Source organism: Phascolarctos cinereus, unplaced genomic scaffold, assembly GCF_003287225.1.
Source record: "Phascolarctos cinereus isolate Bilbo 61053 unplaced genomic scaffold, phaCin_HiC Scaffold_3;HRSCAF=262, whole genome shotgun sequence".
Taxonomy (NCBI): Eukaryota; Metazoa; Chordata; class Mammalia; order Diprotodontia; family Phascolarctidae; genus Phascolarctos; species Phascolarctos cinereus.
In genome coordinates this window covers 430,090-454,484 of record NW_027555736.1, presented here as the reverse complement: position 1 = coordinate 454,484, position 24,395 = coordinate 430,090, and the positions used below count along the sequence as shown (strand labels likewise).

The 24,395-nt window shown below is 44.5% G+C and overlaps 1 protein-coding gene across 1 annotated transcript in view; it reads left to right on the top strand.

The window, feature by feature from the left end:
• Positions 1-24,395, top strand: part of KNDC1 (kinase non-catalytic C-lobe domain containing 1) — a 95,899-nt gene that overhangs the window by 24,276 nt on the left and 47,228 nt on the right. The window contains exons 4-7 of the mRNA XM_078150667.1: positions 4,341-4,487; positions 6,809-6,926; positions 8,446-9,311; positions 23,212-23,335. Of these exons, the coding sequence (XP_078006793.1) occupies positions 4,341-4,487; positions 6,809-6,926; positions 8,446-9,311; positions 23,212-23,335 (1,255 nt within the window). The remainder of the gene's footprint in view (positions 1-4,340; positions 4,488-6,808; positions 6,927-8,445; positions 9,312-23,211; positions 23,336-24,395) is intronic.

The window sequence follows — 24,395 nt, the reverse complement described above, 5'->3', positions numbered from 1 at the left end:
CTCTCCCTCTATGTTTTTTCACTTGGTGATCTCATCAGCTCCCAGAGGTTCAGTTACCTCTACTCTATTTTAATTGATCTGTATATTAATTAGTTAATCTATATTAATCATTCCCAAATCTACTTATCCAGTTATAACCTCTTTTCTGACTCCAGATTTAGCCTAACTGGTGAGGAGGGAGAGCATTCTAGGCATGGGGGACCACCAGTGCAAAGGTACGAGGTTGGAAAGTCATATGTCCGGGAAGGGGAAGGGGGCCAGCTTGCTCATGCTGTCAAGTTGTAGGAAGGGGTGCAATGTGTAATGAAGCTGGCAAGGTAGGAGGGGACCTGAGTTTGTATTTGATGCTAGAAGTAATAGGGAGCCATGGGAGGGTTACTTATCAAGAGAGTGATGTTGTTATACTTTGACTTTAGGAAGATCATATTAACAGCCATGTAGATATAGGTCAGAATGAATAGATAACTACTCAGTCAGTCAATACACATTTATTAAGCACCTACTATTGCCACTCACTGGGTATCCAAATAAAGGCAAAAGATAGTACCTGCCTTCAAGGAACTTACAATCTAATGAGGGGAGAAAACAGGCAAACAAATAAGGAAGCAATGTATGGGATAGGCCATAACTGAAAGAAGGAAGATACTAGAATGCAGAGGGGTTGCTGTAGAAAGTTAGATTTTATTTGAGACTTAAAGAAAGCTGGGAGGTGGAGATGAGGTGGGAAGAATGTTCCAGGCCTGGGGGACAGTCAGAGAAAATGCCCAGATCTGAGAGGTGGAGGTCTTGTTAGTGGAACCACCAGGAGGCCAGTGTCACTGGATCAAAGAGAACACATTGGAGAGGATGGTATAAGAAGCCTGGAGAGGCAGAAGGGGCAGGTTCTGAGGGCTTCAGATGCCAGGCAGAGCATTTGGGCTTTTAGCCCAGAGGCGATAGGGAGCCACTGGAGTTTATTGAGTATGGGAGTGACATAATCAGGTTTGTGCTGTAGGAAAATCACTTTGGTGGCTGAGCGGAGAATGGATCAGAGAGACTTGATGCAGGCAGGCCCTCCCACCCCAGCACTGTTGCAATAGTCCAGGTGTGGAGTGATGAGGGGCTGCACCAGGGTGGGGGCAGGGTCAGAGGTGAGAAGAGGCTGTATTGGAGAGATGCTGCAAAGGTAAAATCACCAGGGCTTGGCAAAAGCTTAGATATAAGAAGTGAGAGAGAAGGGAGGCAAGGATGACCCCAAGATTGTGAGCCTGGAGGACTGGGAGGCTGATTACATCCTGAACCCAAGTTAGATGGGTAAGCTAGGGGATAAAGATCATGAGTTTTGTTTTGGATGTTTTGCAAAGTTAGTAAGTGTTTGAGTTAGAACTCAGGTCTTTCTCTGTCCACTACTCTAGGACACTTGTCTCTGCTGCAGAGCCATCTTTGCATGAGTTGTCAGGCTACTCTTTAAACACAGGATGAGAAACCCTGGGATCAGGTGTGTCCCAGGAGCAAGGTGGCATTTTCCTTTGCCCAGGAGAGAGGGGCAGAACTGGAAGATACTTCTGAGCTGATCTCATCTAACATTTCTCAGGCCTTCTGCTGGGGCAGAAGGAGTTCAAAGGGCCTAGGTTAGCTCTTAGATGCCAGAAGTGTCTTCTTTCTAAAATACGAAAAATGAAGTTATTCGGTATCTAAAAGACTGATGACCTGAATTTTAGGCCATCCTGCTTATGACTACTCTTCTTTATGCAAACAAGGCCAATCACTCCTCTTTTGCTATAAGTATCCCCACTCTCCCTTTTTTCTGGGTCCCAGGTAAAATTCCTTGACCCATCCTACCCTCACATCCCTGATAGCATTGGGAATTTCCACCAGGAAAGGTTAATCCTTAAACAAAGTATCCTGTGGCTGGATGCACCAGTCTCCCACTTTGTCCAACCTCTTCCCCTACCCCTGCTCTCATTTTACAGAAGCATCACTGAACTATGCTGCAAATCATTGGTATATCCCCAGGACACCACCCTTTCAGGCTGTCTTTAGGCTCACTAAACAAGCAGTTATGCTGCCTTTGTTCCTCCCCCAACCCTCTTCACCTCCTCCCCAGTGGCACTTTCTAGAATTTCTTTCCCTCTTTGTGCTCTTTAAAACGCTTTTTTTTTTGGGGGGGTGGCTCCCTGTAAATTCTCTCAATGCAGAAAGACATCTGGGCTGGGTCTGACTACCCATTGTGAAAAGCTTTCTTTTTTGTCAGGGAGTTAACTACATGGTGGCATTTGGCTCTCTTACTTTCTTCTTTAAAAGTTGTATAGAGAAGAGGATGAGCCACATGGAGGAATGGATGGATAGATATCTGGGTGGACGGATGAATGGAGGGATGAATGGAGGGATGGAAGGATAGATATCTGGGTGGACGGATGAATGGAGGGATGAATGGAGGGATGGATGGATAGATATCTGGGTGGGTGGATATATGGAGGGATGGAGGGATGGCAGAATGGATACAGGGATGGAGGGCCAGTTTGCCTGCACTGAGTTATTCAGATTACTTATTTGTTGGTTTGAATGGCCTATATCTGTGAAGCTAACTGTGGTAGACAGACCAGGCTGTGCTGTGTGAGGACAGTAACATCAGCTCACTCTTGCAGAAGAGAAGAAGGAAGGGACTTTGGAAGTTGCTTCCTTTCTCATGGGTGGGTTTGTTTTGGGGACCATTTCTACTAGCCTTCTTCCAGGGGCACTCTCAACTTTGCCTTGGGCCCTGGGATGGCCAGGGCACTTGCTTTTCCCAGCTTTATACAAATGAGGGGAACAGGCTTCATCCTGAGTATACCCACTTCTCAGTATTGAGGTGGTTCTGTGAGATACAACTCATTAATGGATCAGCTGGAAGGAGCTAAAAGTCCTGACAGCTGGAATGAAAGGCAGCCTTCCCCAGTAGGCTTGAGCAGTCTAAGAGCTGAGGGCTTTTCAATCTCTTTTAATGCAGGGGAAGATCTTGAGGGATGATGAGGATCACATGGGATGGGCTGCAATGTGCTTCTGGGTAAGGAAAAGCCATGCTGAGGAGCCCCTGCCTCTGCTGCAGGGTGGTTGAAGACTTCAAGCTCAGCATATACAGAATTAAAAACAATGTTTTCATCTGGGAAGGCAGGGAGAGGCTCCCCAGTCCAACCATTGCAAAGGGGAAGGGATGGATTAAAGGTCCCATGGCTAGTTTGCAGTGGAGCTGGGGCTAGAACTCCTTCCTCCTTCTTCCGGCCCCGTCAGTGATGTTTGGTGGCAGCTTATCTAGCCTGGGGTCAGTCATGTGGGTGCCTGGTGGTATATCCCTTGGACATCCAGGACCCATCACCTTATGAGTTCACTTAGAAGAACCCAAACTTATTATACTGGTGGGTTCCATTTTTAAAATCATGGGAACACGTGAACATGCCTCAAAACACTTCTTGACCCCAATGCGCAAAACATTAATGGATAGAGCAAAGCCTCAGTGGATTGAATAGGAATTGTTCTTGAAGACATGGTGGTGCTAACCCATCTCCATATGGCACTCTGGAATTTGTACTGTGCTTCTTTGTGAGAACCCACTGAGGTCTAAGGTATCTGTGTCATAATCCCCATTTGGCAGATGAGAAAACCAGCTCAGGGTTTGATCTTGGGTTCACGCCCTCAGGCAGCTGACATGAAGTCCAGTGTCCCTCTTTCTTTGCCACATCTGCCTCCAGGACCAAGGCATACATGTCCCTCATGACTTTGATTGAGTGGCCAAGTGTTCTAGGTCAGGCCTTTCTCAGGAGATCCAGTGGTTCCAACTCAGGATTGGAACCACATGACACCATGGAGGCCACCTTTTACACAAGGAAGTGTCCTCAGCAGCAATAGTTTAGATGATGGTCCCCGAAGCTGATCTGCTCAGTGGGGCCCAACTTCCCTCGCCTCTACAACCACCATGGCAGCATGCCTCAGTCTCCACAAGGCTGTGGTGATGGACTCTCAGGGCAGCACTGAATCCCTCCAGTCTGAGAAGCCCCGACTACAAACGGGAGGTTGTGGTAATAGTTGGAGCCCTGGTCTTCTGGGCTGCTGAAGCCTAGAGGATACTCAGCAGGGATCTTGACATCTTATGTTTGGCTTTCCCTCAGGGCTGACAGCAGACTAGAAGCCTTCTGTGGCAGGCTTTGCTGGGACAGTGGTCTGTGGCTCATGGTTATCATGGACCTAATGGGCCCATTAGAAAACTCTTGTTTTTCCAAATTGTTTATTTTCTTTAGAGGTACCAGAGGCTCATTTTTGCCTTTGAAGACTGGCCGCAGACTAACTTACAGCCTGCTGAATGAGACCATTTGCCTTTTCTGCAGGCCCACATCTACTCTCTGGGGGCTACCCTGAAAGCTGCCATTGAATATGTGATTGAACCCGAGCTAGAGCCAAAGTTCTGTAAGGACCTGGAGGCCCTCCTGGACCAGATGCAGGAGGAGAGTCCTGGCAGCAGGCCTGATATTGAGGTGAGTGGAGGGGGGATAGGTGATTGGTTTCCCTATCAATGGAGGAGTGTGTGTCTGCCCACCTTATCATGGGGAGTCAGTCAGCAAGCCTACGAAGGGGTGCTTGCTTTGTGCCAAGTACTGGACTAAGCCCTGGATGTACCAAGGTAGGCAAGTCCCTGCCCACAAGAAGCTTGTGCTTTAATGGGTGGGGGGAAATAATACCTAAAAGGGGAGTTGAAAAGAGGTAGGGGGTGAGTGGAGGAGGGAGGGAGGAAGATACCTACTAGGGCATCACCGTTAAAGTTCAGAGCATAAGAGACGGCTGGCCTGAGCCCTTCCCCACAATGGAGGTCCTGGGGAAAACCCAGTCATGGGAAAAGGGGGCAGGGGAGAGGGAGCAGGCATCTAAGTCAGGTCATAGTGGCGAGGTCCAGAGGACGAGGCATGGCTCGTCTGGTCCCTTCCCTGAAATAGAGATTCTGAGAGGAGTGCACCAATGGGATCAGTGCCCATGGGGTGGAGAGAGGATGTCCCTGAGACATGGTGGTGACAAATCTCATTGTGAGGGACAATGGGGCACTTTCCCAGAGACTGTCAATGTGTGTGGCTCTGGGTCAGGTCCACCCTGCTCCTGGAGAGGCAGCCCTGTGACCACACCTGATCTGGGTGTATCCTGGCAGCTGAGGTGTTCCCAGGGACTAGTTAGAAAGAGATCCCCTCATCCTGACAACTAGTGCCATTGAGTGTCCATTTGTAAAGGCCCGGGGTGGGCTCATGCACAGCCCTGAGTGCGTAGAGAGATGTCTCCCTACCCATTCAGCCTCTGGTCCCCAGGTGGGCATTGATGCACCTTCCTCTGGTCCCAGTGAGATTTGTTTGTTTCCAGTTAGAAGGGCTCTCACTTTGCACCCAGTCCTTGAGCCCCCTCAGGGCCTCCCTCCCAGCCTGTGGAGGTCCCTTCTTGTGCTTCTGTTCTTCTCCCTTGGCAGGTGGTCATAAAGAAAGGCCTTTCACTTGTCAGCCCTATTGGTCTTAGAGTCTCCATGATATGAGTGTGCCTCAGTTTATTTCACCGTTGCCCTGTTGGTGGATGCTTAGGTTGCTTCCAGGTTTTTCCAATTCCCCATAAAGCTGCTATGAAAATCTGTGAGCAGGTAGCCTTTTTTATAACATTTTCAGGGTATGTTCCCAACAATGGAATGATTGGGTCAAATGATATGATTGGTTTTAAAACTATCACTGATTATTGCCAGATTACAAAAAAAAAAATTCTCTTCAGAGTGGAGGGCTGTGCCTGCCCTGCCACATTCTGTCAGCACTGAATCTCATTATTTCTAATTATCTGCACAAATTTGATGGAGATCAGGTGGTCCAGCAACATCTCTTTGATCTATAGTGAGGTTGAACAATAATGTTGAGTGGTTGGAACAATTTGTGTTTCTTCTTTTGAAAATGTCCATTCATATCCTTTGACCATTTCTCTCCATTGTGGGTTGGGAATTACCACAGTTGGCATGCACTGATCGGTCATGAACGAGGGACCAGATGACACCCAAAGCCTTCGTTCTATGCCCAATGCTCTTTAGCCCTCCTCATTTGAGTGAGTTACAACCCGTGTTCCTTTCTGGGAAACTTTGCCTGAGTACCCGGAGTGATATCCAGTGTAGGACGTCTTAGCCTCTGCCTCTGAATCCCCACACTCCCCACCAGCAGGGTTGGATGTTTGGGGAGCTCTTGTCACCTGGTTCATCCAAGCACGTTTCCTGGGTTACTCACTGAAACTCAAACTTCATCTCAAACCTGATACGATGCTCATACCAAAAAGGGGCTTGTGGAAAATGGCTTCCTTCCTCATGCTCTCACACTTAACCAGAGTGACATCAAGATGATGCCCCTCTGATGAAGCAGGGGTTCCCTGCCAGAGTCCTATTGACATCTAAGAATGGCTGCCCTTTCTTTCCTCTTCCCCACAATGGACTTGCTTCACATCAGACTGATACAAAATAAGTGCTGGGGCTTGGCTTGGCAAGAATTCTGTATTTGCCCTGCCCAAAACCAGCAGGCTGTTGAGGAGGGGCTAAAGGCCCTTGTCCTAGCCACCTGGAGCCAGGTTTGGCCTGTCCTTGACCTAGCCTGCTCTAACAGTTCTTCCCAGTCTTCCCAGGAGTTGTTGGCATGCTGTGGGTAAAATAGCTTTGGTAAGGGTGTGGGTCACTAGGAAAGCCCCCTGGTATGGATGGTCCAGCCATTGCTCTGGTTCTTGTCAGAGAAAGCATTCTTGTTGCGTGATGGGGAAGGCAAGCCAGAAGACATTTCTTTTGTCTCTGCCTTGTGTCTAGAGCATCATTGCCTTATGTGAAGGCAAAGTGCAGGCGGCCTCTTCCTGTGAGATCTGTCGGGACCTGTCAGCAGTCGGGAGAAGAGTGCTTTCCATTGAATCCTTTGGGACTTTTCAAGGTAAAAACAACACCCCAGATACCTGTTTTAAAAAGAGCTGCCATCTGTGAACTAGAGAAATCAGGAGCATGCTGGGAAGCTGAGAAGCGAGTCTTACATGTCAGATGTAGGGCTCAGGGGTTGGATTGGTGCTTTTCCCTGGAGACATGTCCTGGTTCCTTGGGAGCATATCAGAGACTACTGGAAAAGCCTTCCTGGAGCAGTTAGGGCTTGCAGGTCAGTCTGAGGAGTCTCTCTGATGCAGGCCTCTGGATGTCAGCTCTGGTATCACTACTTTTGTCCCCTGGCCTGAAGAGGAAGGCCTTGTGGACCCCGTGGCTGGGGCAGAGAAGGTGAGCAGAGCCCATAGTTCTGCTTATGGCCCTACCAGGCACTGACTGTGTGACCTTGGGCAAGTCACTGACTGCACCAATCCAGGCTGCCTCATTCTCCTCTTCCATGTTATCTTCTGGCTCCCTGGTGCTCCTTCTAGGAAGGAGGAAGCAGCTTAGAAAAGGAGGAGCAAGGCCCCCATTGGCAACACATAGTCATGGAGCTGCTTTGTCCAAGCTTCTTTCCCATTTGCTCTGTCTCCCTCTTTTCCTTCCTGCTCCAAGATTCTTGGCACCAAAGAGTCTTCTGGGGGTTGTTGTCTCCAGAAGGTCCCTCCTTCCTTCTCTAACAGATTGCCCCACCATCCTCCTGACCCTTTCTGGTCCTTCCCTCCTCACTGCCTATAGTCACACCCAGCTCTCCCAAAGCCTTAAAAAACTCACTAAAGTGGCCCAAGAGGAACATAGGAAAGGAAATTTCCAGCATTTGTCCTCTACGCCCTTTGTAAGACCCCTCATATGGGGAGAAGCCCATAGGGAAGGCAGGTGGAGGAGAAGGGGCAGCCCCAGCCTTCCTGGCAAGCTCTCCCCAGAGGAGAAGCTCAAGGAGTCTTTAAATAGGAGGACTTGGGTGGGAGGCCCCAGCATCCAGAGCATTGGAGACTCAGGCCATGCAACCTCTGGAGTTTCTCAGTCTCTGATGTAGTCATGCCCAAGAGGAAGGAAGAATTCAGAAGGGGTTATTGAGGGCCACATAATATAGAACCCTCTGGAATCCCATTGCCCAAAATCTCAGGCTGATCTCAGCAAAGCACTGCACCCCAGACACAGCCCCCCTCCATGAAAGTCATATTCCTGTTCCCTGAAGGATCTGATGTGGCCTTCTCAGCTCCTCGCAGAGACATCCATTTACTTACCAGTAAGAGAGAGGCTGGTGCCCTCACTGGGGCCATTGACAGCAGCCACTGCCCTGCCTCCCTGACTAGGGTAATGGTGAGGTCCCAAGAAGTTTGAATCATGGGAAGAGCTCTTTGGGTAAGAAAGGAATTCAGGGAAGCCAGGTGTATCGTTACTTCTTGGGGCCAGGTCCAAGGAGAAGAGTGACTGATTGTCTATGGTTGGACCTCCCATACCCTGACATGTGACACTGGTCTATGTTGCAATGGCTTACTGCCTAACATCATCATAATTTTTTTTGTCACATCCAGATGTGAATGAGAACATGTGGAGAGGGAGGGTGGGCCCAAAAAGCATGGGACCCACAACGCAACCAGATGAGAAGAGGCCATACAGTGATGCATCCACTGTGCCGGACTCACAAGTTGGGGACAGTAGCTCCGCGGCCCACAGAAGCCTGTCTCTAAGGCCACCAAGTGGGGAGAAGGATGATCAAGAAAGCTTCTTTAAGGAAAAACTGGCCAACTTCTTCTTAGATTCAGGGTATTTCCACAGTGACCTGGACAGAGGTCTTCTGAAAAAAAGTCGCCTGAGAAAAATCCAGACTTTCCCACGGCTCCTAATGGAAGCCCCAGAATCCAACAACTTCTGCATGTCTTTGACAAGTGGAGGGTCTCTGGCTAGGAAAAGTCAGCTGCCTGCATCTGAATTATTTCCCCTAGACTACAGAAAGATCTTCCCAGACGGAAAAAATGGTCCTTTCCCCATAAAGGCCCAGCCTAAGCACCGACTTAGGTCTGAGCGCTCAACTGACCCTCATGGGGAGAAGTCGCTGCCTCTACCACGGGATCAAGCTGCCAACACTCAAAGAAGTGGCAGGGGTAGTGATGGTAACAGTGGTGGTAATGGGGAGAACAGCACTACATTTGGGCCTAGGCCTGGAGAAGAAACTCCTGATGTGACAGAGGTGGCCAACAATGCCGAGACCTCAGGAGGACTGAGCAAAAATGCACTGTTGCCTCTGAACAAACTGAGCTTAAGAATAAATCCTGGTGAAGAAAGGTATCTACTGAGTCCCACAAGCCCACAGGATCCGAGTGAAAATATGGTGATGGTGAATGGCCACAAAGAACACAGTCAAGAAGGTCAGAAGCTGGACACCGTCAGCAATGAGCAGGTAGGTGGTTACCTTGTGATTTCCATGTGGGTTCCAGAGATGCTGGGCAAAAGGGAGACCAGAACCAAGGACAGCTGCCTTTGGAGCCTCCTCCATGTTCCTGTGCCAGTCTGTCCCTTAGCTAGAATACCTTGATATACAGGGTCCTCAATGGCAAAGTCATGTATGCAGGAGAAATCCTTCCTCATCTGAAGGGAGTCCCTGAGGACATTTCAGCCCAGACACTGAAAATGGGGCCAGAGGGCTCCTGAAACATTCTGAGTCCCTGGGCCACCTGGTGGAAAAGGTCTATCATTTCAGTTCAGTTGACTCCCAACAGGCACTAATTGGCCACCTTCCATGGGCCATGAAACAAAAATGGCAGCATCTGCCTTCAGGGAGCTGACATCTGGATCAAGTAACCAGGAGGCAAGAGAACCCAGAAAGGGCCTCCTCCAGCTGCATGGGGGAGATTGGGGCCCTCAGGCCCCTGTCAGGCAAAGATACTGGAATGGTTTGCCATTTCCTTTTTTAGCTTATTTTACAGATGGGGAAACTGAGGCAAAAAGGTTGAGTGACTCACCCAGGGTCACACAGCTAGTAAGTTTCTGAGACCAGATTTGAACTCAGGAAAATTAGTCTTCCTTACTCCAGGCACAGCACTCTATGCACTATGGTGTCACCTGGCTACCCATACAGTGCATTAGCCTACCTATTTCCCCCCACCCCTCCAGCATTTGTCATTTTCCTTTTCTGTCATCTTAGCGAAAATGATAGGCATGAGAGAATTGTTTTAACAGACATTTCTCTAATTCTCAGTGATTTTGGAGCATATTTTCATAAGATTAGTAATAGCTTGGAGGAATCACTGAAAACTGCCTTTTCATATCTTTTGACTTTATCAATTAGAGAATGATTCTTATTTTCATAAATTTGTCTCAGTTCCCTACATATTCTAGAAATGAAACCTGTATCAGAGAAACTAACTGCAAATAATTTCCATTTCCTGCTTTTCTTCTAATTTTGACTGCATTTGGTTTTATTAGGGTAAAAAATAATAATTTTACATTATCAAAACTATCTATTCTACTTTCCATGATCCTCTCTATCTCTTGTTTGGTCACCAACTCTTCCTTTATCCATAAATCTGACAGGTTAATTTTTACATGCTCATGATGTCACCTTTTATGTCTATATCATGTACCTATTTGGAGCTTGACTTGATAGGTAGTGTGAGATGTTGGTCTATTGCCTAATTTCTGCCAAATATTTTTGCTAAATGGTGTTTTTGTTAAATGGCAAGTTCTTGCCCCAGTAGTTGCAACCTTTGTGTTTGTCAAATACTAGGTTTTGTGTTCATTTGTTTCTATATATTATGGGCCTAATCTGTTCCACTGATCTATCATTCTATTTTTCATCTAATACCAAATTGTTTGAATGATTACCCTTTTGTAGTATCGTTTTAGATCTCATACTTTTAGGATACTTTTCCTTGCATTTTTTTTCCCACAGATTTCCTTGATTAGTCTTGACCTTTTTTTTTCTCCAGATGAGTTTTGCTATAATTTTTTTTTCTAGTTCTACAAGTTAATTCTTTGGTAGTTTCATTGGTATGGCACTGAATAAGTAAATTCATTTAGGTGTATTTAGAGAGCATTGTCATTTTTATTATATTGGTTTGGCCTTCCCATGAGCAGTTATTATTTCTTCAATTATTTACAGTTGTCTCTATTTGCATGAAGTGTTTTATAATTATGTTTCTACAGTGCCTGTGTGTCTTTGCAAGTAGATTCCCAAATATTTTATACTGTCTTCAGTTATTTTAAATAGAATTTCTCCTTCTCTCTTCCTGTTGAGTTTGTTGGTAATATATGGAAATTGTGGTGATTTGTGTGGGTTTGTTTTATGTTCTGCAAATTTGCTACAGTTGTTCATTTCACCAATTAGTTTGTTGGCTGGTTCTCTAGGGTTCTTTAAGTATCTTGTCATATCATCTGCAAAAAAAAGTTATAGTTTTGTTTCATCTTTATGATTATTTTTAGCTTATTATTATAGCTAACATTTTTAGTACAATATTGAATAGTAATGTTGATAATGGGAATCCTTGCTTCACCCCTGATCTTATTGGAAAGGCTTCTAGCTTATCTTCATTACAGATAATGATTTCTCTTGGCTTTAGATAGATACTATTTGTCATTTTAGGGAAAGCTCCATTTTATTCCTGCTCTTTCTAGTGTTTTTTTTTAACAGGAATGGATGTCACACTTTGTCAAAAGTTTTTCCTGCATCTATTGAAGTTATCCTATGATTTTTGTTATTTTTGTCATTAATATGGCCTATGCTTATAGTTTTCCTAATATTGAACCAGTCCTGAATTCCTGGTACAAATCCAACCTAGTCATAATATGTGATTTTTGTGATATAATGCTGTAATCTCCTTGTTAATATTTTATTTAAATTTTTTTCATAAATATTCATTAAGGAAATTAGTCTCTATCATTTTTTTCTCTGTTTTGACCCTCCCTGGTTTAAGTATCAAGATCATATTTTTTGTAATAAAAGAAACTTGGTAAGACTCCTTTTTTATTTATTTTTTTCAGTTTATATAGCATTGAAATTAGTTGTTCTTTAAATGTTTCATAGAATTTGATTGTAAATCCATCTGATCCTTAGTTTTTCTCCCTTTGGGAGCTCATTTGTACCTTGTTCAATTTCTTTTTTTAAGATATGGCTATTTAAATACTGTTTTTATGCTAATCTGGAAACATATTCTTGTAAATATTTATCCATTTCATTTAGATTGTTGGGTTTGGGGCATGTATTTGGGCAAAATAGCTCTTAATAATTGTTTTTATTCTTGTATGTAAACTCACAATTCACATTTTTTTATTTTTGATAGTGGTAATTTATTTTTCTGCTTTTAAAAAAATCAGATTAACTTCTCTATTTTATTGTGTTTTTCCCCCTAAGAAACCAGCTCCTAGTTTTATTTACTAGTTGAGTGGGCTTTTTTAACTTTCAATTTTGTTCGTCTCTTGTTTGATTTTTTTCAGGATTTTTATTTTGATTTTTTTTTCAAAATTTGTTGGTTTTCTAGAGTTTTTTTTAAATTATATACCCAATTCATTGATCTGATCTTTCCCTTTTTTTTTCTTTGGAGGTTTTTATACACTTAATACGTGGTCAGTTTTTGTGGAGATGCCATGCACAGCTGAGAAACAAATATATTCCTTTCTATCAGTTGTCTCTAGAGGTCTATCATATCTAACTTTACTAAAATTCTACTCATCTCCTTAACTTCCTTCTTATTTTATGGTTATATTTATCTAGATCTGGGAGGGATAAATTGAAGTCCACTACTATTATAGTTTTACTGTCTTTTTCCTCCCAAACCTCCTTTAAGAATTTAGAGCAGCTAGGTGGCACAGTGGATAGAGCACTGGTCCAGGAGTCAGGAGGATCTAAGTTCAAATCCAGCCTCAGAAACATAACACTTACTAGCTGTGTGACTCTGGGCAAATCACTTAACTCTGATTGCCTCACCAAATAATAATAATAATAATAATTTAGATACTATGCTATTTGGTGATTATCTGTTCAATATTGATATTTTAAATTCATTGTCTATGGTACCTTTTAGCAAAATGTAGTTTCCCTGTTCATCTCATTTAATTCAGTCTATTTTTGTTTTTGCTTTGTCTGAAATCTTGGTTGCTAACCTTGCCTTTTTAATTCAACTGAAGCAAAATAGATTCTGCTCCAGTCCCATACTTTAACTTTATGTATATCCTTCTGTTCCAAATATGTGTCTTATAAACAAAATGTATTGTTGGATTCTGGTTTCTGATGCATTCTGCTATCCTCTTTCATTTTATCAATGAGTTCATCCCATTCACATTCACAGTTATAATATTGAATTTCCCTCCATTGTATTCTCTTATACTTTTCCTTCACTTTTTTCCCCATCCCCTCTTTAACAGGCTCTTTTGCTTCTGACTACTGCCTCCCTTAATTTGCCGTCTGTTTTAATCCCCTCTCCACCCTTTCCCTTAAGCCCTTTCCTTCCTACTTCCCTGTTTGGTATGATAAATTTCAGGGATACGTGTATGTTGTGTGTGTGTGTGTGTGTGTGTGTGTGTGTGTGTGTGTGTGTATTCTTCCCTCCTTCAACCAGTTCATATTAGAGTGAGGTTAAAATATCACTGGCTTCCCCCCACCCTTCCACTATCCTTTCCATTATATAAACTCTCTCTTGTGCACCACACTTATGTGAAATAATTTTCTCTATTTTTCTCTCCTCTTATCTCCCACCACATTCCAGTTACCCTACTTTCCATTCTTCTTTTGATATCATCCCAGCATAATAGAAACATACCCAGGTCCTCTGTCTTAATAGACCCCTTCTAAGTGCCCTGGTGATGATAAAGTTCTGAGGAGTTATATGCATCATCTCTCCATATAAGAATATGAAAAATTTAACCTTATTTATTCCTTTAAGGTTTTTCATTCAAGTTTACCTTTTTATATGCTGCTTCTCTTCAGTCTTGTGTCAGATTTTCTACTCAATTCTGATCTTCTTATCAGGAACACTGGAAAGTCATCTATTTCATTAATGATCCATTTTTTCCCCTGTAGGATTATACTCAGTTTTCCTAGGTAAGTTATTCTTGGTTATAAGTCTACATCCTTTGCCTTCTAGAAAACAAACTTTCAAACACTTCACTTCATTACACTGGTGGTTGCTAAATTTTGTGTGATCCTGACTGTCTCTGTGGTACTTGGACTTTTTCTTTCTGGCTGTTCGCAGTATTTTTCCTTTGCCCTGGGCAATCTGGATTTTGGCTACAATATTCCTGGGAGTTTTCATTTTGGTGTTTTAAAAGATGCCAACAGATTCTTTCAATTTCTACTTTTGCCTCTGGTTCTAAGATATCTAGACAGTTTTATGATTTCTTGACCTATTGATGTCTAGGCTCTTTTTTGTTTGTTTGTGTCTTGCAGATAGTCCAGTGATTCTTGAATTATCTCTTCTTGGTCTGTTTTCCAGGTCAGTTGTTCATCCTGTGAGATAGCTCACATTTTCTTCAATTTTTAGCCTTTTTACTCTGTTTTATTGTTTCTTGATGCCTCATGGAGTCATTTATTTCCATTTGGTCAGTTCTAATTTTCAAGGAGTTATTTTTGCAATGAAGTTTTGTACCTCTTTTACCAAGCTGTTAATTCTCTTTTCATAACTCTGTTCCATAGTTCCCATTGCTCTTTTTTTTTAACTCTTCTAGGGATTCTTGATGGGCATGTGTCCAATATGTATTTTTTCTTTAAAGCTTTGTTTGTAGGTGTTTTCAAGTCATTGTCATCTTCTATGATTATTTGTGTCTTGAACTTCCCTGTCACCATAGTAGCTCTTTATACTTAGGTCTTCTTTTGTTTGCTCCTTATTCTGGCCTGTGTCTTTTTTTTTTTAACTTTTCATTAGTTCTGGGCTTTGTGCACTTCTGGAACAGGATGTCTAACCTGAGCTGCATCCTTTTACATATCCTATTGTGTATTTCACAGCTCAGTCTGGGGGCCCAAAAGATTTTAGTGCAGTGTTCCCCAAATGATGTGATACAAAAAGAGATCTATTCCTGCCTTCCTGGTCAAGATCTTCAAATTCCTACCCCAGGTTTGGGTATATTGGCTTATGTATAGTTGAGTTTCCATAGATTTTTGGTGAACCAGGCAAACTTTACATGAACCTCTTCTTTTGCCTCCCTTGCCCCATCAAGCCTCAGTCTTGGATCACTCTCACTATCCACTGCCTTTGTTCCTCCTTGTGCAATACTGAATGAAGCTGGAGAAAACCCTTAAACTGTGCTGATTGGTTCCACTACAATTTTACATTATACAATCTCAACTAGACCCTTATTGCTGCTAGGTAATCTTTTCATGCTTCCCTAATTGGTTCACCATCCCCCTCACCACAGTCACTGTTAGCCCACTGTGAGGTTCTATAGGCTCAGAGTAGTTAACCTGCCTTTGGCCAGGTTTCTTGCCCTGGTTATTCTACATACTGAAATAAAGGCTAGAATTGAGTCACCACTCTGTTACTGGACTCAGAGCCACATTTCTAGAACTTGTTCCTTCCTCTAAGAAGGACATAACTAGGATCCACTCTCAGTCACAATTGCTCCTCTCCACGCCGGATGTTACCCAAAACTGAGTAATGTGTGCAGAAATGCCAGATGGCATTGTTCCTACACCCAGGACTGGTTCAGGGATCCTATGGGATCTCTTTTTACTCTGGTGCTTTTTGCCCTGGTCCAAGTTGTCTTGGCCCTCTTTCCATTCCTGAGCTCTAGATTGCTGCCAGCCACTTATGTATCACTGCACTCCTGGCCAGCCCCCAGACCTAGGATTCATAAACCTCTGTCTCCCTAAGCTGCCCTCAGCTGAAAAAAAAATGACTCACTGTGACCTTTCTCCTTGCTTTTCTGACCAGAATTTAATCTGGTACATTTTCTGGGTCATTTCTAAGTTACCTCTGGAAGAGGTGAGTTGGGTGAACTACACAAAAATTCTACTTCTCACTCTGCCATCTTGACTCTGCCTCTTCTGGCATCAGGTTTTTTTTTAACGAAATATAACATAAGATTCTCATCTGAGAGAGTTGGGAGGGGGGAAATGAGAGGCTTGATGGGGGAATAAAACATTTGGAAAAGCCACTGTGGTGAGGGGGATGGTGAATCAATTAGGGAAGCATGAAAAGATTACCTAGCAGCAATAAGGGTCTAGTTGAGATTGTATAATGTAAAATTGTAGTGGAACCAATCAGCACAGTTTAAGGGTTTTCTCCAGCTTCATTCAGTATTGCACAAGGAGGAACAAAGGCAGTGGATAGTGAGAGTGATCCAAGACTGAGGCTTGATGGGGCAAGGGAGGCAAAAGAAGAGGTTCATGTAAGGTTAGCCTGGTTCACCAAGAATCAAGATAGGGTAGGGAAGAGACTGGTGATGTCCTGGGAAAGAATGGAGGAGTGGAGGAATTAAAGGTCATGGTTAGAACAAAGAACAAGGCTAGGGGTCACAAATCAGAGGAAGTAGAAAGGCAACAGAGCAGAGAAGGGAATTTCAGAGTGCTTAAACATGGAAGTGCTACATTTGTGGATGATGGCAACATCAAAACATATGACTATCTCTATGTATAGATAAGGTGGGGTGGAGGCGGAAGTCATGAGAAATGAGTCGGTTGAGGAATCATGCAATTAGGGTGTTTAAGGGAGTACCAGTATATATTTTGAAGTCCCCTCACATGAGGACAGAAGTTGAGGAGGAGGAGAAGACTTAGCCAAGAACTGAACCCATTGAGAAAAGAAAAGGAGTTTCTTGGAGATAAATAGACAACAGTTACCAAAATATTGATTGGGTGGTAGATGTGGAATGAATGAAGGAGAGGTGACTGAGTGATAAAAGTAGGGGGAAAGCCTGAAAATGGCAATGGGGCGAAAGAAGTATTCTGACTCCCCCACCACGACCAGTGACTAGTCAGGGAGGGAAATGAAGCCAGTGCTAGAGTGGGTGGCCAGAGAGGCTGGATCATCAAGAGTGTGCCAGGTCTCACCAAAAAGAACAGGTTGAAAGAAGTAGGAAGGGAAGATATTTTAGATGAAAGTCACTTACCTGGAGTAGTCCACAGAGCACAATGGATGGGGTGGGTAGCTTTAGAGTGGGAATGGGGTGGGGTGGGGTAGGCTGGGGGATGAGAATAAGGGAATGGGAAGGAGGAAGTGGGGTTTGAACAACAGCAGCAAACGTGATAGAGATTCAGAGTCACTGGGCTGTGCAGATGTGGAAAGGGCTGGCCTCAGTTTTAGCATCTCTGAGGTGAGGGCGTGAATGCTACTCCTTTTGCTGTTTGGGGTGCTACCTAAGCAGTCAGTAATCATTTAGTAAATGCCTATTGTGTGCTAGACACTGGAGATACAAAAAAGGCAAAAAACAAAGTCTTTGCCTTCAAGGAGATCACAATCTAATGGGAGAGACAACATGAAAAACAATGTATATACAATCAAGCTACAAAAGGGATAAATCAGAGATGAAATGGGGAAAATGGAGACCAAATTAGGTAAATATGAGACAAATTGGAGATCTCAGAAGGAAGGCACTAGAGTATTGGTTTATAAGGCAGAAGGCTGGGCTTTGATCATGTGTCACTAACATGACACTGGGCTAGTTACTTCATCATCCTCATCACCTCATCTGTAAAATGGAAAAGCATGATATGCCATTACCTTCAGGGGCATGTTGTATGGCTAAAACAAGATAAGTTGTCACCCTAAAGGGCTACACCAGTGAGAGGTAACATTAGAATAAAGTGCTTTATCCTTCCCAGAACACTGTCATACCTGCCCATTGCCTTTCTAGACCCTCATCACAACTTAGCTGAGAGGCAGGTAAGGCAAGGATTAGTGTATTTACTTGATAGATGAGTAAATGATGATGAATGCTGTGATCTAATAAGGAGCACAGTTTTCATGAGCCATGGAAGCATCACTTGGCCCCAGGGCAGTAGAATAACTTGGAGGAGAAACACTAGAACAGAAGGAAGGGACATTACGGGGTAATTGGAAGAGCACTGAGAGAGAAGCAAGGATTGAGGTCTAGTTATCCCTGCCTTATGGAGTCACCACATGCAGGGAACTTCCTTTCTGGAACTGGGGTCATTGTCTAGAAAGGCCACTGAGGTTGCAGACCCAAGATGTCTGACACCTAGTGGCCACTTCTGGCTCCCCAGCGGGTGAGTATTTTGTGACCTTTGGTAAACTAATTATCACCTAATTATCATCTCTGTCCATGATGCTAGGGCTTGTGTATAGCCTAGTGGTTGGTAATGATTGTGGGTGCCTCATTGCACTTTCTGCAGTCTAGTTCAATTGTCTTTTTGAAAAAAAACCAAGTTTGCATTGATGTCTTCTGATTTGTGGATCAACGCAGTGTTCCCCAGCATCCCCTCCCAGAGAACCATCTTATAGCACAAATTGTATTTTTTAAGGAGGGAAAAAACCCAGCACAGCTGGTGATACATTGGAATTGAAAAAGTCTGAAAACATACACAATGTACAATCTCTGGGTTGGGGATGTCCTCTCATCTCCCTTCTCTCCTACTTGATCTTGGTCATTTTGTTACACTCACTTCTCATTTGGGAGTGTGTCTGTCATTTTCTGACTTGCCTGACTTCAGTCTGCATCAGTTCATGGAGATCTTCCCATGTTTTCCTGTGTTCAGCACAGTCATAATTTCTTGCAGTACAGTGGTATTCCATCACATTTATGTACCCAGCTTCTTTATGCATTCCTCAGATGGTGGGCATTGACTTTGTTTCCAATTCTTTACTCTCAAGACAATAAGGGCTGCTGCACTGTGGTGCTTGGGGAGAAGAGGATGACTTTCTTAAGGGCTGAGCCTGGAGTGGAGTCTTTAGATTCAAGGCTATGGTTATTTCAATTCCTGTCTTATCAATGGTCAAATTGTTGCTCGGAATGATTGAACAGATAACAAGGTAGTTTTAAAACAGCTGCAATCTGGTACTGGCTAAGAAATAGTGTTGTGGAGCAGTGGAATAAATTAGGTCCGCATTACATTTTGGAACAAGAACATTATTTGACAAAACTGCTGGGAAAACTGGAAAACAGTATGGAAGAAACTACGTGTAGGACAACATCTCATCCATATACCAAGATAAAGTCAAAAGAGGTACATGATTTGCACATAAAGGGTGAGACCATATGCAACTTAGGAGAGCATGAAATAGTTTACCTGTCAGAGTGATGAATAAGGGAAGAATTTAGGACAAAAATAGGATATAGAAAGCATTACAAAATGTAAAATATATATATTTTTATTATATTAGAAACATTTTATACAAACAAAACCAATGCAACCAAAATTAGAAGGAAAGCAAAAAACTGGAGAAAAAAAATTTTGCAACAAATATCTCTGATGAAGGCCTCATTTCTCAAATATATAGAGAACTGAGTCAAATTTATAAGAATACAAGTTGTTCCTCAGTTGCTAAGTGGTCAAAGAATATGAACAGGCAGATTTCAGACAAAGAAATCAAAGCTATCTTTAGTCATATGAATAAATGCTCTAAATCACTATTGATTAGAGAAATGCAAATTAAAACAACTCTGAGGTGCCACCTCATACTTTTCAGAGTGGCTAATATGACAAAAAAGGAAAATGTTGGATGTTGGAGGAAATATGGGCATACTGGTACATTAATGCACTGTTGGTGAAGTTGTGAACTGATCTAACCATTCTAGAGAGCAATTTGGAACTGTGCCCAAAGGGCTATAAAACTGTGTATACCCTTTGATCCAGCAATACCACTGTTAGGTCTGTTTCCCAAAGACATCCAAAAAAGGAAAAGGGCTTATACGCACAAAAATATTTTTAGCAACTCTTTTAGTGGTGGGAAAGAATTGGAAATTGAGGGGATGCCCATCCGTTGGGGAATAGCTTGACCAAGCTGTGGTATATGGTTGTGATGGAATATTACTGTGCTATAAGAAATGACAAAGGGGCAGCTAGGTGGCACAGTGGATAGAGCACCGGCCCTGGAGTCAGGAGTACCTGAGTTCAAATCCGGCCTCAGACCAAACACTTGACACTTACTAGCTGTGTGACCCTGGGCAAGTCACTTAACCCCAACCGCCTAAAAACAAAACAAAACAAAAAAGAAATGACAAGGAGGATGATTTTAGAAAAACCTGGAAAGATTTACATGAGCTGATGATGAGTGACATGAACAGAACCAGGAGAACACTGCACATAGCGACAGCAATATCATGTGATCAAGAACTGTGAATGACTTAGCTCTTCTCAGCAATACAATGATCTAAGACAATCACAAAGGACTCATGATGAAACATTCTGTCTGCCTGCAGAGAAAGAACTGATGTTGTCTGAATACCGACTGAAGCAGACTATTTTTTACCTTCTTTCTTTTTTTTTTTGCTCGAGTCTTCTTGTACAGAATGACTAATATGGAAATGTTTTACATGACTACACATGTATAATCTATATTGGATTGCTTATTGTCTCAGGAGGGGGGAGGGGAAGGAGGAAGGGAAAGATAGAATTTGGGACTCAAAACTTTAAAAAGAGTTTAATGTTGTTTTAATATGTAATTGAGGGGAAAATAAAATATTATTATTTTTTAAAAAATCAGCTACAGCTGGGGAGCAGTCAGATCAGGGCTTCTTTACCTGAGGTCTGTGAACTTGGTGTGGTAAAAAGATTGTGAAGACCACATGTCAGTGGAACTGATTTGTGCATGATCCTCTGTTTTTAAGTTATCATTCCTTTAAAAACTTGCCTCTGAGGAGTCACTAGGCTTCACCACTCTGATAGCCAGAGGGGCCAAGACACGACAAAGGCAGAGAATCCTTGTGTGTTTCTGCCTCTGGCTCAGAGAGCTGATGATGGGAAGATGGGCGCTTTGGAAACTTTTCACAACATCAGACTTAGCTGTTGTCCCAAAAAAGAGGAGGGATTTCTCCTTAAGTAACTAAAAACAAAGGGGAGAAAAGGAAGCTGACTGAGTTGGGGGAAAACAGTCCTCTTGAAAGGGCTCCACATCTAAGTGAGATTCTATCAGGGACAGATCACACCTCTCCTTACCTTTCTTCTTCTTGCTTCCACCATGCCCCCAGAGCAGGCCCCAAGATGGTCAGAGCAAACTCAGCTGGCCTCCAAACTAACCCGGATGTACAGAAAGCCAAGCCAAGATTGCCCTCTCATTAGCTTTCCCATTTAGGGTTAGTTCTTGGAGCTACAGCTCTGGCTCAGGGTCACACAGCCATGAATGGCCTTGGGGGGACTTGAACCATATGTGCCCCCCCCATAAAAAGGGGACACTGAGATACAAAGGCCAGGAATCCAAAGGCAAAAAGCAGCCCCCACCTTCAAGAACATCCCCATAAGTCTAAAGGCAGACCCAGCCTCAGGACCTCCCAGACTCAGCCCCAGGCCCAGCCCTTGGAATGCTCAACTCTTGTCTTCTTGAGTGTCCCAAGGGCTCTATGATGAGCCATGGAATCCCACCCATGGGGCCCACTCTTGGGCTGCTGTCCCACCTCTGCACTCAGTGCCACACCCAGCATGCTTAACTAAATGCAAGACACCACCCCCTTCAGACTATTTGAGGATATTACCATGGAACCATCGGAAGAACTACAGCGTCCCCTTTGTCTGCACTCATCCATGCATGGAGGAGCAGACCAGACTCTCCCTGGGTCCTGCTTTCTTGGAGGGGCAGCTGGTGGAGTGAAAGATTCCCATGGCTCTCCCTCCTCCCACTCCTCCCGTACACAACTAAATAAACGAAGTCTAAGTACTGCTGTTGTTGGGGTTGATACAAAACAGTCTCTGAACCAGTGACCCCCACCCTTGCTGGCCCACTAAAATCCAGCCCTTGGTACCTCAGGTCCTTGGCCAGTTTTCCTACCTGGTTCTGAGGTGGAAAGCCATTACCCAGCTACTTCAGTCATCAGGCCAGATGTAGGCCCAACCCAGGGCATAGGCCCTCAAATGAGGCCTCTGAAAGGGGACGCATTGGGCTTGTGGGGACGGTGCTGCCCTTCCTGAGGCCAGTGACTGCCGCAGGGTAGGAAGAGGGGACAGAGACCAAGAGCCCTGGGGTGCAGCTGGTCATGCACTCTTCCCTCCAGCCGCGTGTCCCCTCCTTGTCTGGAGTTGTGGGAGACTGTTCTCAAAAGTCAGGGAACCACAATCCTGCTGGTCCCCATTTCAAACAGACCCGTTCCTTTGAAGCTTCCCCAGGAGCAGCCACCCCGGTGGCTTGGGGGTGCTGAGCAGAATTCCAGTCCTGCATGGGGCCTTTCCTCCTGTGCAAACAGGCCTGGGGTGGCTTGGGCCCCAATCTTTGTCTAGCTTTTTAACACCTTTTACTGACACCCTTTTGAAAATAATACTGCTGGCTTCCTGGTCACCCTCTCCCCACTTGCACCTCTCCTTTAGAACAAAGAAATTTAGTCAAGAATTACATTAATGAGAGGCAGCCTCAAGGCCAGGAAGATTAGGATGCAGACTGGCTGTGTCTCTGGCCACGTCTTGTAGCCTCTCAAAGCTATAAACAGACCCTTTTCTGCACCAGTCCCTCCCCCAACTGCTCTTCATTGTGCAAAAGAGTCATGAAATTCTGGTGTCTTAACAACCAAACAGGGCACCATTGATTCATTGGAGGGCCTGGGAGACGATGCTGATTTCCCTCCTCAGCCACCCCATTACAAAGTCTGAGTGCCAAAAGCCCCAATAACACTGCCCTCATAGCTTTTCATATGGTCATAAGCCCCCAGGATACTCTGGGAGTCACCTGGCCGGACCAGTGTCCTCTGGGAGCCCGGGGGCAGATCCTGCCTGTCTGTCTCCAGTCAGCCCAGGTGACAATGAGCATTCCTGGGTCTCCAGGGGGTCCCCAAAATGCTTTCCCTCCAGGGTTCTTGTGAGAATCAAAGGGTGTGGAAAGCCAACCACCCTTATCAGGGTCGCACACAGTCTCACAGTCACAATCACATACAAATCACATACAAAATTACACAGTCACAATCACACTCACATATACTTATATAAAGTCACCCAGCTCTCTCTCTCTCTCTCTCTCTCTCTCTCTCTCTCTCTCTCTCTCACACACACACACACACACACACACACACACACACACACACACACCCCTACCTATGGACGTACTTAGTTGGTTGGGTTTTTTTAAAGCATCACGAGTGTGACTCCATGAGCCCTGTTGCTTCCTCTTTGGTTGAGGAGAGATGGGTTTTCCTGTGGTTCTGAAGGGAAGCCCATTGGTACCAGAGTTAATGGATTTCCACTGCCCCATCCCTGTCTTGTTTGTCTCTCCCAGCCTGCACAGTGGGTATCTCTACAGGAGCTCTTGTCAAGGCTGGGGAGGCCCTTTGGAGAGTACGAGCTGTGGGCACTTTGTCGAGAATCTCTGTTCACTCTTCAGAGCTACATAGAATACCCAGGTAACCCTCTGTACCTCCAGGTGTCTGATTTACTGGGAATCACCACCTCTGACTCCATAGCAAGGGAGAACCTGGAGCTGGCTTGGGCTGGGGCCACAGAGCTGGGTGTTCTGCTGATGTCTGTGCCCGTCCCACAGTCCACAGGGGGAACCCGGCTGTCCGTCCCCAGCTGGAATTCAGGGCTTCAGTGGTGGCAGCTGCTGCTTGGGGGCCAGCACCAGGGGACGTAAGAAGTGGGGCAGCAAAATAATTCCAGGAGGATGGGATGCAGATAATCTAACATTTCAATCCTCTGCATTTATTAAGGCCCTGCTGTGTGTGAGGCATCATGCAGGGCACTGGGGATTCCAAGGTCAAAGCAAAGCTCTTTAGCTAGACTTCTTAGGTGCCTTCCCACTCAGAGACCATGAGCAGAATGCTTGGTTAGGCATGGAACAGCATTGCTACTGAGGTTCTTTGAAGCTTGGTCCAACACAAAGACCCTCCATCAACCCCTGCTAAGCCAACTTTATCCAAGGTCATCACCCTTCCTCCCTCCAAGGATCTATTGCTGCCCCCACAGTGCTGCTCCCAGAAGCCCCCTCTGCTTTTTCTTTTCTTTTTCTAAAGGTCATTCCACTTTATTTGATTTTCAGTTCCAAATTCTCTGTCTCCCACCTACCGAGAAGGCAAGAACTCATTACACATATGAAATCATGCAAAATACATTTCCACATAAGCCATGATCCGAAGGGGGTGGGGAGGAAGGAAGGAAGGAAGGAAGGAAGGAAGGAAGGAAGGAAGGAAGGAAGGAAGGAAAGAAGGAAGGAAGGAAACTTCCATCTGCCCTCTGAGCCCACCACTTCTCTCTGGTCTCTCCACTTTTTCCAAAGTCTACCCACCCTTGGTCCAGCCCATACCTTGGGGAACAAATACATCTACAACCATTTATTAAATGCCTATTCTGTGCTGGGCCCTGAGCTTAAAGAGGACAGAGAGGATACAGGCCCTGCCTTCAAGAAGCTCCTATCCCACTGGCGGGCTGAGGAGCAGGGTGCGGATGCTCCCTGCTCATGGATCA